Source organism: Armigeres subalbatus, chromosome 3 (genome assembly GCF_024139115.2).
Source record: "Armigeres subalbatus isolate Guangzhou_Male chromosome 3, GZ_Asu_2, whole genome shotgun sequence".
Lineage (NCBI taxonomy): Eukaryota > Metazoa > Arthropoda > Insecta > Diptera > Culicidae > Armigeres > Armigeres subalbatus.
Window position 1 is genome coordinate 367,473,970 of NC_085141.1, and position 16,208 is coordinate 367,490,177.

Below are 16,208 nucleotides of genomic sequence, written 5' to 3' on the forward strand. Positions count from 1 at the left end.
TTCTGGACGGGCGATGGAGAGAATGCTAATTATGTACAGTGTCTTCTTGTGCATTAGTTTGCTCACTATAGGGCTTCAGGTGGTTAAAAATAAAATATCTTCGGGCAAATGAATAATGACATAAGACAAGATAGCACTGTCCCATTTATTTCCGCCTTTTGAATTCAACTTTACAGATACGTATAAGAGCACTTCGAGGAGTTTTTTGAACGGGGATAAGGAAGGCTATTATATGACACAGCATAATCATAATCGAAGACGGTTAAGCTGTGGATCAACCAACGCTTGATGAGGTTCAGAAGGCCTTTAACGAAGTGGGAAACTATAAAACTGCTTGAAAGGACGAAATCCCGAGCGAGCTTCTTGAACTCGCAAGTGAACACCTGTATGGGACAGAACCTGCTTGAACACCCAACAGCCAACCACCAGTTACGCCCCTTCCAATTCTGTCGCTAGGGTTCCAGGACGAGTAAGTAGAATGATGTGGCGGTCCTAAATTATATAAATTATACTCGCAAGTGAACACCTGTATGGGACAGAACCTGCTTGAACACCCAACAGCCAACCACCAGTTACGCCCCTTCCAATTCTGTCGCTAGGGTTCCAGGACGAGTAAGTAGAATGATGTGGCGGTCCTAAATTATATAAGATGAAACTCGCTACATTGGTTACCTTGGGAGCGTTTCTGGTGGTGGAACGACTACTCTCCTTGGGAATCAGCGTCGTCAGCCACTAATCAACACAGATCTTCCTTGGGCGCGGCTCCACGGACTATAATGTGGAATGCGGTTGCTCATATTCCAGTTGTTACGTTTTTACGCGGTAAGCTGTATTAACATAAGCTATCGTTTGCGTTCGAACCGTTAAGTATACAGCCGTACACAATATTTGAAACAAACGTTTAATAAAAAAATGTCCCTACTTCGTTTGTATCAACTATGTTACCGTATGTTTACAATTGTAGCATATTGAGACTGCGAGTACCAGATGTATTTTTGTAAGGAGAAGATCAGCGACTGCCAACCACTAGTGTACACACATTCGACCATCGAAAAAAAAACTCAATGCACGTTATCTGACGTTCCTGCCTTAATTTATGCAATGAGAACGTAATATAAGTGTTTTTAATCTGTAGTTAGCTTTATTTTATCATCGACATGAATTATATTAGTTTTAACTGATTCGACTAAGATGTCGACGTTTGAGGCTTTGATTTTTTTGTCTTTTAGGATCAAACAGGTTTTTTTGCTTTCATGCGACGTTTTAGACACATGTATTATGTCTTTTTCAAGGAATTAACTATGATTCGTTATATTATCACATTAGTCCTCATCAAAGGATCTGTTGGTCACTACAATTCGTACAGAGTTTTATGACCAATAGGACCTATGCTATGCAATTCTTCAAATTCATTATTACAAAGAATTAATAAAAATCTTCGCATGACAGCTGCCGCTTGAAGAATAATGATATGAAGTCTTCGTTCTTCGATGTCGTCTTGACGATTTGGTTGCACGACGAAAGCTAACGTCGTGCGCGTCATTGAAGATGCATCGAGTAGCAATGAAGACAATATAACTCGTCACTACTGTGGCTTTTCTTGCTGCGACGATGACTATTGTCAGCCCTGATTCTAAATGCCAGAGGCATTGAAATGTATTAATAATAACTAAAAATGTAACATAGCAAATAAGGATGATAGTGTTATGAAAACACGGAACACCTAGTCTAAGAGATGAATCCATGTATTAGATAATTAGCAAATAAAATTAGAAAAAAAGAACATACTTAAATCCTTGAAAAGGTAGAATACAGTGTCCGAATCGGCATAAAACACTGTTTTTGATCCTATAAGACTGGAAACCAAAACCTCAAACGTTTCTTTATCAAAGTTCTTACATCAAGGTTCAGAAACTTCATCAGTTGATGGAATAGGGGAATGCGGGAGTGAAAAATTTGCAGTTCAAAAGATACACAAATCCGCTGTCTACCCTATATAAAAATCCAATGTTATCCCACCAAATGCCCCACGGTAAAAATGATATTACGGGATAGCGACGAAGGCGCGCCGCATTGTAGCTCATCGCGATCATCACTACGTCATCTTTTCATGATACGACCAACAAACCACACTGATAAATCTGAATCTTTTAGTGATATGTTTCTTAACCAGCAATAATAAACTGCCGTAGGTATCGCATTCAGTTTTAGTCATTGCAGCGCTTGAACATAGATCACCATTTGTTAGTTTTACTCACATATTGATTTGTGACTATACTTCGTCAGCAATGATGTTTCTGTGGCCTAAATCATACCTACATTACCGATAATAAAATCTTATCTGGAAGATACCGTTATACACTGGCTCTAAAGCCACCAAAATGAGCCTTTTTTAGTTTCGTTGTTCCTTTTGATCAGCAGTTCTCAACCTGGGGGTACCAACAAGCTCGGAAGCCTCCTTTCAAGAGACTTGGAAGCCTCCTTTAAAGAAGCTTGGAAGCCTCCTTTCAAGAGGCTCGGAAGCCTCCTTTCAAGAGGCTCGGAAGCCTCCTTTCAAGAGGCTCGGAAGCCTCCTTTCAAGAGGCTCGGAAGCCTCCACCTGACATCATGGTCTTAATGTATTATACTTAATTAAATTATACTAAACAATTAATTGAATATACGTGATGTACGCAAACGTTGTCGAAATGCTTCCGTAGATAAATTAAAGTCAAATAAAGAATATGCTTCTCGAAATGCTCTGCAAATAGAGTTGATTGGGTCATTAGCTCCATAAATAGTGTTCCTAGCTGATAATTGTATCAGTTGCCTCGATCGAAGGATACGTTCAGGGGCATAAAAACGAACACGTTCCAGCAGAGCAGGGCAGTCGACATCACTATGTATTAATTTGGCGCCATAAACTGCCCGGTTAGTTTTACGACGTACATGTAGTGGTTCAATTCCTAGTAAGGCACAACGGTGTTCATAAGGAGGCAAATTTAACGGGTCACGCCACGGCAGATTCCTCAATGCATGTCGAACAAATTTTCTTTGTACCGCTTCTATTCTCGTGATCCATAATGTTTCATAAGGAGACCACACCACCGACGCAAATTCCAAAATGGATCTGACCAAAGAACAGTATAGGGCGCGCAGGCATATTGGGTCGTTAAACTCTTTAGCAATCTTGAGGATCAATCCTAGTTGACGATTGGCTTTTTCTACTACATAAGAGTAATGCAGCTTAAATGTTAGTTGGTAATCCAACAACACTCCAAGATCCTTCAGTTTATCCACACGTTCAATTTGTTGACCATTTATGCTGTAATCATATAATATCGGAGACTTCCGTCGACGATATGAGATAACGCAACATTTGGAAACGCAAACTTGAAGGTAGTTCATGAGACACCAACGTGCGAAGATATCCAAAAGCTTTTGAAGTTCCCTACAATCTGCGTCACTTCGTACGATGAGGAAGATTTTCAAATCGTCAGCGTAAATTAGTAAACCACCGTTCGCCAGGAGAATACTAACATCGTTAAAGAATAACGTAAACAGTAGAGGTCCTAAATTGCTTCCTTGTGGCACTCCAGAGCCAGGCGTAAAAGAAAGTGATTCGGTTGCACCAATTTTTACGCATAGACATCTATCTTTAAGATACGACTGTAGCCAATTGCAAACTCTTTCCGTAAACCCGAGACGACGTAGTTTAGCCAACAGGATTCCATGATGCACTGTGTCAAATGCAGCCTTGATATCGGTGTATATTGCGTCTACTTGTGCGCCACTGTCCATGGCACTGATGCAGGTTGATGTAAAGTCACAAAGGTTACTTTCCACAGATCGCCTAGGATAAAAGCCGTGTTGTGTTTTACTGATGTAAGTGCGACACGATCCAAACATAACATCATTCACAATTGTTTCCAAGCATTTTGAACCAGCTGAGAGTGAAGTAATCCCACGATAGTTAGCAACATTTGACTAGTCACCTTTTTTGAAAACTGGCCGCATATGAGACGTTTTCCAAACAGTCGGGAACTTTTGCTGTTGCAAAGATTGGTTGAAAATGTACAGTAGAGGTTCCGCTAGTACGGGCCCACATTTCTTGAATATGCACGATGGGATACCATCAGGTCCTGGACAAAACGACAACTTAAGCTTTTTAAGCGCCAACTTGATCATCAGTGGAGTCACTTGGAAAATGTCTAGATCAATCAAATCACGTGGTACTGTATGGATTGCTGCGTTCGTTTCTTCGGCGGTAAGAATATTATTCGTAAAAACGCTAGAGAACTGCTCTGCGAATAGCGCGCACTTTTCATCCAAATTGTTTGCCAAGCCGTCACCTAGATACATCGATGTAGGGAGACCATTTTCCTGTCGTTTAGAATTGACAAAAGACCAAAATTTTTTCGGATTTCTGCGAAGATCGTCCTGTTTCCGCCTCACATACTGTTTGTACAGAAAACGGTTATATCCACGATATATGCGACTCGCTTCATCAAATTGTTGTTTCGAGAAATAACATCTTTGACGACAGTACTGCTGCAGCATCTTGAAACGACGACGTCGTAATGCACGAAGCCGCGAGTTGTCCCAAGCTGGTTTCTTAGGAGGTCGGATGAGTGGGACAGTCTGGGCAATGCAATTGCGCAAAATAGTGTTGAATGCAGAAACAGCAGAGTCCACGTCAGTACTTCGCGTCACTTCGATCCAATCAGTATTCGATAGCAGACCGCACATTGAGTCAAAATCACCTCGGCGGAAATCGCGTGCGGAGAGGTCAATTTCTTCAGAAAATGATATCACATACTGGAATGTTACGCAGAAATCGAGTCTGGATGAAAGCGGTCGATAGGGACAACCTCCTCCGCAGCTAGAGATGTAAATTTATTGGTAGTATCAGAGTCGCTGCTAAATACAAGGTCCAATATGCGTTCATTGCAATTCCTGATCATATTTCGTTGATGTAAACCGTAAAATGCCATGTTGTCGAGCATAATCTGGCTGGCCATGGAGATATGTGACTGCAAAGCATCGACGAATGCGTGGTCACTATACGCTTGCTTCCATGCTAAACGTGGTTGATTGAATTCTCCGAAAAGCACCATGGAGTCTGAATCCTTTCGTAAGCTACAGATCTCAGATGCAGCGTCGATGTGATACTGCATAAATGTTCTGTCTTGACTTTTAAGGGGGGGGGCGTTGCGAAGAGTAACGAGTGATGACCCGATTTTTTTGCTTATTGCTATCAAAACACCGCCTCCACGTCGGCGAGAGCTATTGGTAACACAACGATCGACACGGAACACTGCATAGTTGCTGCAAAACAACTGCGACGATTGTATACAATCGTCCAGCCATGTTTCCGTGAAAACGTAGATATCATACTCCAACTCAGATGTAGACAGGAAGACTTCATCTACTTCATCTAGAGGCTCGGAAGCCTCCTTTCAAGAGGCTCGGAAGCCTCCTTTCAAGAGGCTCGGAAGCCTCCTTTCAAGAGGCTCGGAAGCCTCCTTTCAAGAGGCTCGGAAGCCTCCTTTCAAGAGGCTCGGAAGCCTCCTTTCAAGAGGCTCGGAAGCCTCCTTTCAAGAGGCTCAGAAGCCTCCTTTCAAGAGGCTCGAAGCCTCCTTTCAAGAGGCTCAAAGCCTCCTTTCAAGAGGCTCAGAAGCCTCCTTTCAAGAGGCTCAGAAGCCTCCTTTCAAGAGGCTCAAGCCTCCTTTCAAGAGGCTCGGAAGCCTCCTTTCAAGAGGCTCAGAAGCCTCCTTCAAGAGGCTCGGAAGCCTCCTTTCAAGAGGCTCAGAAGCCTCCTTTCAAGAGGCTCAGAAGCCTCCTTTCAAGAGGCTCAGGAAGCCTCCTTCAAGAGGCTCAAGCCTCCTTTCAAGACTCAAGCCTCCTTTCAAGAGGCTCAGAAGCCTCCTTTCAAGAGGCTCAGCCTCCTTTCAAGAGGCTCGGAAGCCTCCTTTCAAGAGGCTCAGAAGCCTCCTTTCAGAGGCTCAGAACCCTCCTTTCATGAGGCTCAGAAGCCTCCTTTCATGAGGCTTGGAAGCCTCCTTTCATGAGGCTCAGAAGCCTCCTTTCAAGAGGCTCAGGAAGCCTCCTTTCAAGAGGCTCAGGAAGCCTCCTTCCAAGAGGCTCAGAAGCCTCCTTCCAAGAGGCTCGGAAGCCTCCTTCCAAGAGGCTCAGGAAGCCTCCTTCCAAGAGGCTCAGAAGCCTCCTTCCAAGAGGCTCAGAAGCCTCCTTCCAAGAGGCTCAGAAGCCTCCTTCCAAGAGGCTCAGAGCCTCCTTCAAGAGGCTCAGAAGCCTCCTTCAAGAGGCTCAGAAGCCTCCTTCCAAGAGGCTCAGGAAGCCTCCTTCCAAGAGGCTCAGAGCCTCCTTCCAAGAGGCTCAGGCCTCCTTTCAAGAGGCTCAGAAGCCTCCTTTCAAGAGGCTCAAGCCTCCTTTCAAGAGGCTCAGAGCCTCCTTTCAAGCCTCAGGAAGCCTCCTTTCAAGAGGCTCAAGCCTCCTTTCAAGAGGCTCAGAAGCCTCCTTTCAAGAGGCTCAGGAAGCCTCCTTTCAAGAGGCTCAGAAGCCTCCTTTCAAGAGGCTCAGAAGCCTCCTTTCAAGAGGCTCAGAAGCCTCCTTTCAAGAGGCTCAGAAGCCTCCTTTCAAGAGGCTCAAGCCTCCTTTCAAGAGGCTCAGGAAGCCTCTTTCAAGAGGCTCAGAAGCCTCCTTTCAAGAGGCTCAGAAGCCTCCTTTCAAGAGGCTCAGAAGCCTCCTTTCATGAGGCTCAGAAGCCTCCTTTCAAGAGGCTCAGAGCCTCCTTCCAAGAGGCTCAGGCCTCCTTCCAAGAGGCTCAGAGCCTCCTTCCAAGAGGCTCAGAAGCCTCCTTCCAAGAGGCTCAGGAAGCCTCCTTCCAAGAGGCTCAGAAGCCTCCTTCCAAGAGGCTCAAGCCTCCTTCCAAGAGGCCTGGAAGCCTCCTTCCAAGAGGCTCAGGAAGCCTCCTTCCAAGAGGCTCAGAAGCCTCCTTCCAAGAGGCTCAGAAGCCTCCTTCCAAGAGGCTCAGAAGCCTCCTTCCAAGAGGCTCAAGCCTCCTTCCAAGAGGCTCAGAAGCCTCCTTCCAAGAGGCTCAGGAAGCCTCCTTCCAAGAGGCTCAAAGCCTCCTTCCAAGAGGCTCAAGCCTCCTTCCAAGAGGCTCGGAAGCCTCGTTCCAAGAGGCTCGGAAGCCTCCTTCCAAGAGGCTCGGAAGCCTCCTTCCAAGAGGCTCAGGAAGCCTCCTCCAAGAGGCTCAGGCCTCCTTCCAAGAGGCTCGGAAGCCTCCTTCCAAGAGGCTCGGAAGCCTCCTTCCAAGAGGCTCAAGCCTCCTTCCAAGAGGCTCGGAAGCCTCCTTCCAAGAGGCTCAGGAAGCCTCCTTCCAAGAGGCTCAGAGCCTCCTTCCAAGAGGCTCGGAAGCCTCCTTCCAAGAGGCTCAGAGCCTCCTTCCAAGGCTCAGGAAGCCTCCTTCCAAGAGGCTCAGGAAGCCTCCTTCCAAGAGGCTCGGAAGCCTCCTTCCAAGAGGCTCAGAAGCCTCCTTCCAAGAGGCTCAGAAGCCTCCTTCCAAGAGGCTCGGAAGCCTCCTTCCAAGAGGCTCAGAAGCCTCCTTCCAAGAGGCTCAGGAAGCCTCCTTCCAAGAGGCTCAGGAAGCCTCCTTCCAAGAACTCAGGAAGCCTCCTTCCAAGAGGCTCAGAGCCTCCTTCCAAGAGGCTCAGAGCCTCCTTCAAGAGGCTCAGAAGCCTCCTTCCAAGAGGCTCAGGAAGCCTCCTTCCAAGAGGCTCAGGAAGCCTCCTTCCAAGAGGCTCAGAAGCCTCCTTCCAAGAGGCCTGGAAGCCTCCTTCCAAGAGGCTCAGGAAGCCTCCTTCAAGAGGCTCAGAAGCCTCCTTCCAAGAGGCTCGGAAGCCTCCTTCCAAGAGGCCCGGAAGCCTCCTTCCAAGAGGCTCAGAAGCCTCCTTCCAAGAGGCTCAGGAAGCCTCCTTCAAGAGGCCTGGAAGCCTCCTTCCAAGAGGCCTGGAAGCCTCCTTCCAAGAGGCTCAGAAGCCTCCTTCCAAGAGGCTCAGGAAGCCTCCTTCCAAGAGGCTCAGAAGCCTCCTTCCAAGAGGCTCAGAAGCCTCCTTCCAAGAGGCTCAGGAAGCCTCCTTCCAAGAGGCTCAGAAGCCTCCTTCCAAGAGGCTCGGAAGCCTCCTTCCAAGAGGCTCAGAAGCCTCCTTCCAAGAGGCTCAGAGCCTCCTTCAAGAGGCTCTGGAAGCCTCCTTCAAGAGGCTCAGAAGCCTCCTTCCAAGAGGCTCAGGCCTCCTTCCAAGAGGCTCAGAAGCCTCCTTCCAAGAGGCTCAGAGCCTCCTTCCAAGAGGCTCAGGAAGCCTCCTTCCAAGAGGCTCAGAGCCTCCTTCCAAGAGGCTCGGAAGCCTCCTTCCAAGAGGCTCAGAAGCCTCCTTCCAAGAGGCTCAGAAGCCTCCTTCCAAGAGGCTCGGAAGCCTCCTTCCAAGAGGCTCAGGAAGCCTCCTTCCAAGAGGCTCAGGCCTCCTTCCAAGAGGCTCAGAAGCCTCCTTCCAAGAGGCTCAGGAAGCCTCCTTCCAAGAGGCTCAGAAGCCTCCTTCCAAGAGGCTCAGAGCCTCCTTCCAAGAGGCTCAGGAAGCCTCCTTCCAAGAGGCTCAGAAGCCTCCTTCCAAGAGGCCTGGAAGCCTCCTTCCAAGAGGCTCAGGCCTCCTTCCAAGAGGCTCAGGAAGCCTCCTTCCAAGAGGCTCAGGAAGCCTCCTTCAAGAGGCTCAGAGCCTCCTTCCAAGAGGCTCGGAAGCCTCCTTCCAAGAGGCTCGGAAGCCTCCTTCCAAGAGGCTCGGAAGCCTCCTTCCAAGAGGCTCGGAAGCCTCCTTCCAAGAGGCTCGGAAGCCTCTTTTCAAGCGGCTCGGAAACCTCCTTTCAAGAGGCTCGGAAGCCTCCTTTCATGAGGCTCGGAAGCCTCCTTTCATGAGGCTCGGAAGCCTCCTTTCATGAGGCTCGGTAGCCTCCTTTCAAGAGGCTCGGGAGCCTCCTTTCATGAGGCTCGGAAGCCTCCTTTCAAGAGGCTCGGAAGCCTCCTTTCATGAGGCTCGGAAGCCTTCTTTCATGAGGCTCGGGAGCCTGCTTTCAAGAGGCTCGGAAACCTCCTTTCAAGAGGCTCGGAAGCCTCCTGTCATGAGGGTCGGAAGCCTCCTTTCAAAAGGCTCGGGAGCCTCCTTTCAAGAGGCTCGGGAGCCTCCTTTCAAGAGGCTCGGGAGCCTCCTTCCATGAGGCTAGGAAGCCTCCTTCCAAGAGGCTCGGAAGCCTCCTTTCATGAGGCTCGGAAGCCTTCTTTCATGAGGCTCGGGAGCCTGCTTTCAAGAGGCTCGGAAACCTCCTTTCAAGAGGCTCGGAAGCCTCCTGTCATGAGGGTCGGAAGCCTCCTTTCAAAAGGCTCGGGAGCCTCCTTTCAAGAGGCTCGGGAGCCTTCTTTCAAGAGGCTCGGGAGCCTCCTTCCATGAGGCTCGGAAGCCTCCTTCCAAGAGGCTCGGAAGCCTCCTTCCAAGAGGCTCGGAAGCCTCCTTCCAAGAGGCTCGGAAGCCTCCTTCCAAGAGGCTCGGAAGCCTCCTTCCAAGAGGCTCGGAAGCCTCCTTCCAAGAGGCTCGGAAGCCTCCTTCCAAGAGGCTGGAAGCCTCCTTCCAAGAGGCCTGGAAGCCTCCTTCCAAGAGGCTCAGAGCCTCCTTCCAAGAGGCTCGGAAGCCTCCTTCCAAGAGGCTCAGAAGCCTCCTTCCAAGAGGCTCAGGAAGCCTCCTTCCAAGAGGCTCGGAAGCCTCCTTCCAAGAGCTCGGAAGCCTCCTTCCAAGAGGCTCAGAAGCCTCCTTCCAAGAGGCTCAAGCCTCCTTCCAAGAGGCTCAGGAAGCCTCCTTTCAAGAGGCTCGGAAGCCTCCTTCCAAGAGGCTCAGAAGCCTCCTTCAAGAGGCTCAGGAAGCCTCCTTCCAAGAGGCTCAGAAGCCTCCTTCCAAGAGGCTCAGAAGCCTCCTTCCAAGAGGCTCGGAGCCTCCTTCCAAGAGGCTCGGAAGCCTCCTTCCAAGAGGCTCGGAAGCCTCCTTCCAAGAGGCTCGGAAGCCTCCTTCCAAGAGGCTCGGAAGCCTCCTTTCAAGAGGCTCGGAAGCCTCCTTTCAAGCGGCTCGGAAGCCTCCTTTCAAGCGGCTCGGAAACCTCCTTTCATGAGGCTCGGAAGCCTTCTTCCATGAGGCTTGGTAGCCTCCTTTCAAGAGGCTCGGAAGCCTCCTTTCAAGCGGCTCGGAAGCCTCCTTTCATGAGGCTCGGAAGCCTTCTTCCATGAGGCTTGGTAGCCTCCTTTCAAGAGGCTCGGGAGCCTCCTTTCATGAGGCTCGGAAGCCTCCTTTCAAGAGGCTCAGAAGCCTCCTCTCATGAGGCTCGGAAGCCTCCTTTCATGAGGCTCGGAAGCCTTCTTTCATGAGGCTCGGGAGCCTGCTTTCAAGAGGCTCGGAAACCTCCTTTCAAGAGGCTCGGAATCCTCCTTTCAAGAGGCTCGGAAGCCTCCTGTCATGAGGCTCGGAAGCCTCCTTTCAAAAGGCTCAGAAGCCTCCTTCCATGAGGCTCGGAAGCCTCCTTTCAAGAGTTTCGGAAGCCTTCTTTCTACTGATTATACAGGCATTCTCGCCGACAACGCCGTCTGTGAGATAGGTCGGGGGGTCAGCTTAGGACCAGGCCGGGGGTCGGTTTGGGAACACTAAAAATTTTCTACCTCTTGAAAGTCAAAAAGGAACTCACTAAGCCACCCTTATCGAGCACAAAACACTGGATAACATGCGTTCTCAGCGTTACGAAATCTGCTCCACTTGCCAGCTCCGTACTGATCAAGGAATGGCAGGTGCGGAAACATTCCTTGACCATTTTATGTCTTATCTCTAGCGCAGTACTTTTGAAGTCCTACCTGTGAAGGGGGGAGGTGTGAAATTAATTCTGAAGGTACTTTTTATTTCCTTAATAATTATCTAAGGGAGCAAAGTATCATTTCGCCAAACCCCCTAACAAGACCCCCTCCCACCATTTATTTTACTTTAGTAAGATGGTCTGTAAAGTATGTGTTGATGTCGTCTGTCCTGGCGAACTATTCTGATTTAGTTGCATTTTTCACAACTTTGTTTTACAATTAAGCTTCAGGTGACGCGGAGCGGTTGATGGTGCAACGCGATATGTTTCTGCAGTTGTTGATCAAACCTGCCAGACCGAACCAATTGTGCTGAAAGTGTCTCAGATGTCGTCGACTATCTGCAGGAGCAACCACATTTGATAGATCTTTTGCCAAAATTTGTATGTAAAGGTATTCATCACCTGAGCGATCGTTTTCAGGGCTCCGAAGGTTGAAGACCTATAGTAGATCCAGTATGGGACAACATCGACTGAATTACTTCCAGAAATAGCCAGAGATCAAATTCAATCACAATCAAGTTGCTGTAACCATTTTAGTTTGACTTGTGGATAAGGAAGCTATAGAAGTTAATCTCGAGACAAAGCAAAAAAAAAATAGAGCAAATTACAATTAAAAAGAACCTTCTTCGAGACGAGCCAGCCTTGGGCTGAAATTCTCGATAATAAAGAATAAAAAAAGAACCTTCTTTTGTTCATTGCAAAAGTATTTTTTAGCACTCATAGCATTCACGCAGAAAACATTTAAACCGCTCATTACCAATAAAATATATTTCAGAACACGTAGGGGAACAGACGGCTTTGGCAGGTTTTGTTCTATTATTGGCAGGGGGGTTTTTGTCGACCGAATTTTATGAAATTTGGCCACAATATTCTTTGATATGCAAAGAATGTTTGGGCCAAATTTGAGCATAATCAGTCATAAAAAACCCCCCTGCCAATAATAGAACAAAACCTGCCAAAGCCGTCATTACCCCTATTCATCTGAATTTCAAATCTGTTTTGTATATTGTCCCATAAAGCGAACAATTATTGCCGCGCCAAGACCCGTTGTGTGTTTCTATCTTGGAGTTTGTAAATCGTGTACCGATGTGCACATTGGATTAGTCTCCTAGAGCATGTGACTATGACAGAAACAGAAGCGACAGCAGATTGAATGAATAATTAAATCTATTGCTTTCAGTGGAAAAATTAGAACGAATACAGACGTTTCGGCTGTTATGTCTACATCACTCGAGAATATATTGGAAAGGCAAGCTTCAGTAATTCAGTGGTGAAATGCGTAACCACTATGCCGTCCAAAGGTGGCTGTGTTCTAATTTCAATTAAGCCAAGTTTGTTGCAAATAGTCTCCTCCTTTTACACATTTTTAGAACGATGAAGTTTTATTTAGTGACATTAAGGCCCTTGGAACTCGCTTATATCACAGGGAGTTCCCAAATGTGACTAAATGTAATGTTGCTTGGACTGCGGACACCAAAGATTGTGTTAAGAGAATCAGCAAGGGTTTTTACTTCTGACTTATGTTTTCTGCCAAACATCCTATTTGTAAAATCAATTTTCATAACAATTCCTACATTCCTAAAAAATCTGAGGAAACATAATATGATTTTTAATATGGAATTTTGTTTGAAGTCCGCTGCAAGTATTATTAAGAATTCATGCGGAATTCAACTTCGAATACTTCTAAAATTCTTTTAAAAATCAGTATCAAATTCTTATCGATTTCATGTATTGCAATCAACTATGACTACCTGCGATTCCAAATTGAATTCTAAGCAAGAGATCCAATTTGGGAATTACATGTTGTAAATACTGTTCGGGAATTAATGACGAATCAGCTTGGAATTACCACTTCAGCTTAATTATATTTCGTTTATCCTAAAATCCTGTATTGTCATCACATCATCAACTTTCGGTGCTTAAAAGTGACTTTCATTTTCATTAACCATCGTTATTCAGCTTTTGAACTTTAGAACTTTGTTTGCTTTAATTAAACCACCTGAAACTCACACACAAAGCCAGCATCCATCTATTCATCCTAACTTTAGCGTTGCTTTATATGACCTGAAAATACCTACTCGTGCTCGATTCGCATACAATAGAGCCCCAGCGTACCAAGAAGCAAAACCCACAAAGTTCAGCACAGCTACAAATTGGTTACAAACTTACTCCTGCCGATGTCTCTCCGTTACGGAGAAAACTTTCCCACCAGCCAACCAATCGGGCGGTGGGAAACCGACGAGTCACCGCTCCTCTTCCATCGCGCCCTCCCCGAATTCGAAAGATATTTTGTCTGATTGATGGTTCTGAGCTCAAGGCTTCCCATTTCTCCCAATCCATATTTGATTAAGGGACTCTTTTGTCCGATGCAGCTTTGCGCATAAGCTCCCGTCCGACAATTTTCTTCGAGCAGCATCCTCCCAAATTGAACGCCGAACGCAACTAAATCGAATCCTCTTTTCCACTTTCAGGAGCAACCACAGCGGCAACAACGGTTCGAACAATTCGTCGCAGCCCTCGTCGGCGGGTGCATCCGGGCCATCGATCCACTCGTCGGAGAATCTGAGCAACGGCGGAGGTCAGAACGGCGTGACGACCCCGGCCGGAAGCAGCACACTCAACGGCGGAGGCAGTCTCAATGGGGACAATTTCCTCAATAACAACAACAACAACAGCAACAGTAGCAGCAGCAACAGCAACGGCACCGGTTTGGTCAATGGAAACAGCAACGGACTGAGTGGGGGCATTGTGGGAGGCGGTAATATACTGAACAATAATAGTGGGGGAGCGGGCAGTGCCGGGAGTGGTAGCAACAACAACAGCATCGACAATGGAATCGCCGAAATTTGCGACGTACCTGATTCGGTGGCGAACCAGAAGCGACATGTGAGTGGTAGTTTAGTAGCGTAGTTTCATTGGCGTAGTTAGGAATGTGTGAAGTAGGGTACGGCTAATTTGCCTAAGTTGGATTGGAGCTACATTGCTTGTGTACAATTAGAAATGCTGCGTGCCAGAATAAAATATGACCCTGAAATAATGTTCTAGCTACACCAACGGACTTACCCACGTGATTGATTTGACGGAATTTTGAAAATGCCTATCTGCTCGTTTCAGGTCCGCGTTATCAAGTCTGACAACAACGGGCTCGGTATATCGATCAAGGGTGGTCGCGAAAACCGAATGCCCATCCTGATATCGAAAATCTTCCGCGGGATGGCTGCAGACAACGCCAAAGGGCTGTACGTGGGCGACGCGATTCTGTCGGTGAACGGCGAAGACCTGCGGGATGCCACCCACGAGGAAGCGGTCCGGTCCCTGAAGCGAGCCGGTCGGGTCGTGGATCTAGAAGGTGAGTCAACAACAACATCAACACCACCAACAGCAATAACAACACTGACTATGTACGTGTGGGCCAGCGGCGGGTGGATGCGCGAAAGTCATCGAATTACAGGAAAAACCACCTCCACGGTTCGATGCTTTGATGATGAACGCTTGGCCCGAGGCTGAGTGGGTGGTGATTGATGTGGGAAGGCAGCACCGCGTTGACTGGAACCAAAGTTGTTGTTTATTGAAATTCCACGTTCACGTTGGCGTTGTCGTAGCTAGCGGGGAACGGAATTGAGCTGCCCTATGGCCCACCACCAGCCGGGAAAATAAACAAAGGGTCACAATAGAGCACCAACTGTAGTTAAAACGTTTGTTTTCAATAGCAAGTGGGAAAAGTCGAGCTTAGCAGGATTATTTAATTGCAAAATAATGACTCTCATGCGGAATGAAAATTGTTAGTCATTGAACGCATTACACTTATTTGAGATACAGTCTCTCTATATAGGGATTATCGGGATCAAGTGACAGAACTCCGCCTTGGATGAATATTTGGTATAAAAACGTTTATTATAATGAAATATCCAGAAAAATCCACACAGCGTTAAAGGTGCCTTTCTTATGAATTATGAAACGTCATGAGTAAAAACCATGAGAGTGGGCACTGCATAATAACACTTTGGTTATTGAAAAAGGGGAAAGCGGTGGAGAAAGGGTTTTGTCGAAAAAACGAACAATTCACTACAACTTCTGAACCCCTTGACTGTTTTCATACAAATTTGGCACATATAGTCTCGATTCTGATAAAACGATAACTGTATGGCGATTATTAGAAAAAGGGGGAGGGGTAATGTTAAAAAACTCAGTTATACTTCTGAAACCTTTGATAGATTTCTACTAAAATTTGGACACATATTCTCTTTCCTGAGCAGACGAAAACGGAGGGAAAGAGACTTGGGACAAAGGTAGGTGTGGGGTTGCAGCAGGGTTAGTGAGGTTATGCATATGTTCGTTAGCCATAAAAACGCTATGCATAATTACACAACGACACAAAGAACGTTAGGTATAAACGACGCTAGACATAACTTAAGTTCCATATTCTTCAGTTCATACGAGGTTCTTTGGGTTTGTACAAAGCCTCGGAAATATTTTCAATGCTTTATTAAAGTGATTTTCAAATTGACATAGAGTTCATCACTTGGCAAAAATCGAAAACAAATTCCCCAAAATGAAACTTTTAGTGAAAATACCACTTCTTTGAATATAACATATGTCCAAAATTATAATTAAAAAAAAATAGCATTTTCCAGAAAATTACATTTCGATTGATGTGTGTGACGGATGGACGGACGGAAGAAATATAGAAGGACCGACGGAAGGAGTACGGACGGACGGACAAATGGAGTACGGACGGACGGAAGGAGCATGAGCGGATGGACGGATGGACGAAAGAAGCACGGACAGGTGGAGAGAGTACGGATGGACGGAAGGTGTGCGGAAAACGATCGGAGGAGCCAAGATGGACGGAAGGAGCACAGACGGACGGACGAAAGGAGTACGGACGGACGGACGGACTGACGGAAGAATTACGGACGGACGGAAAGGGTACGGGTGGACGAAAGGAGCATGGACGGAAGAAGCACGGACAGGTGGAAGAAGTACGTATGGACGGAAGGTGTGCGGAGTACGGACGGGTGGGCGGACGAAAGGGGTACGGACGGACGGACGAAAGGAGTATGGACGGACGGACGGACGCAATAAATACGGATGGACGGGAGGAGTACTGACGGACAGAAGGAGCATGGACGGACGAATGGATGGACGGAAGAAGTACGAACAGGTGTTAGGAGTACGGGCGGACGGACGGTCAGTCAGAAGGAGTACGGGCGGACGAAAAGAGTACGGACGGATGAGCATAACGGAAGGAGCATAGATGGACGGAAGGAGTA

At 47.2% G+C, this 16,208-nt stretch overlaps 1 protein-coding gene across 1 annotated transcript in view; it reads left to right on the forward strand.

Annotated features, from left to right (window-relative positions):
- The window catches only part of LOC134226360 (beta-1-syntrophin), a 728,606-nt gene that overhangs the window by 405,687 nt on the left and 306,711 nt on the right, over positions 1-16,208 (forward strand). The window contains exons 4-5 of the mRNA XM_062707096.1: positions 13,407-13,821; positions 14,050-14,284. Coding sequence (XP_062563080.1) covers positions 13,407-13,821; positions 14,050-14,284 — 650 coding nt within the window. The remainder of the gene's footprint in view (positions 1-13,406; positions 13,822-14,049; positions 14,285-16,208) is intronic.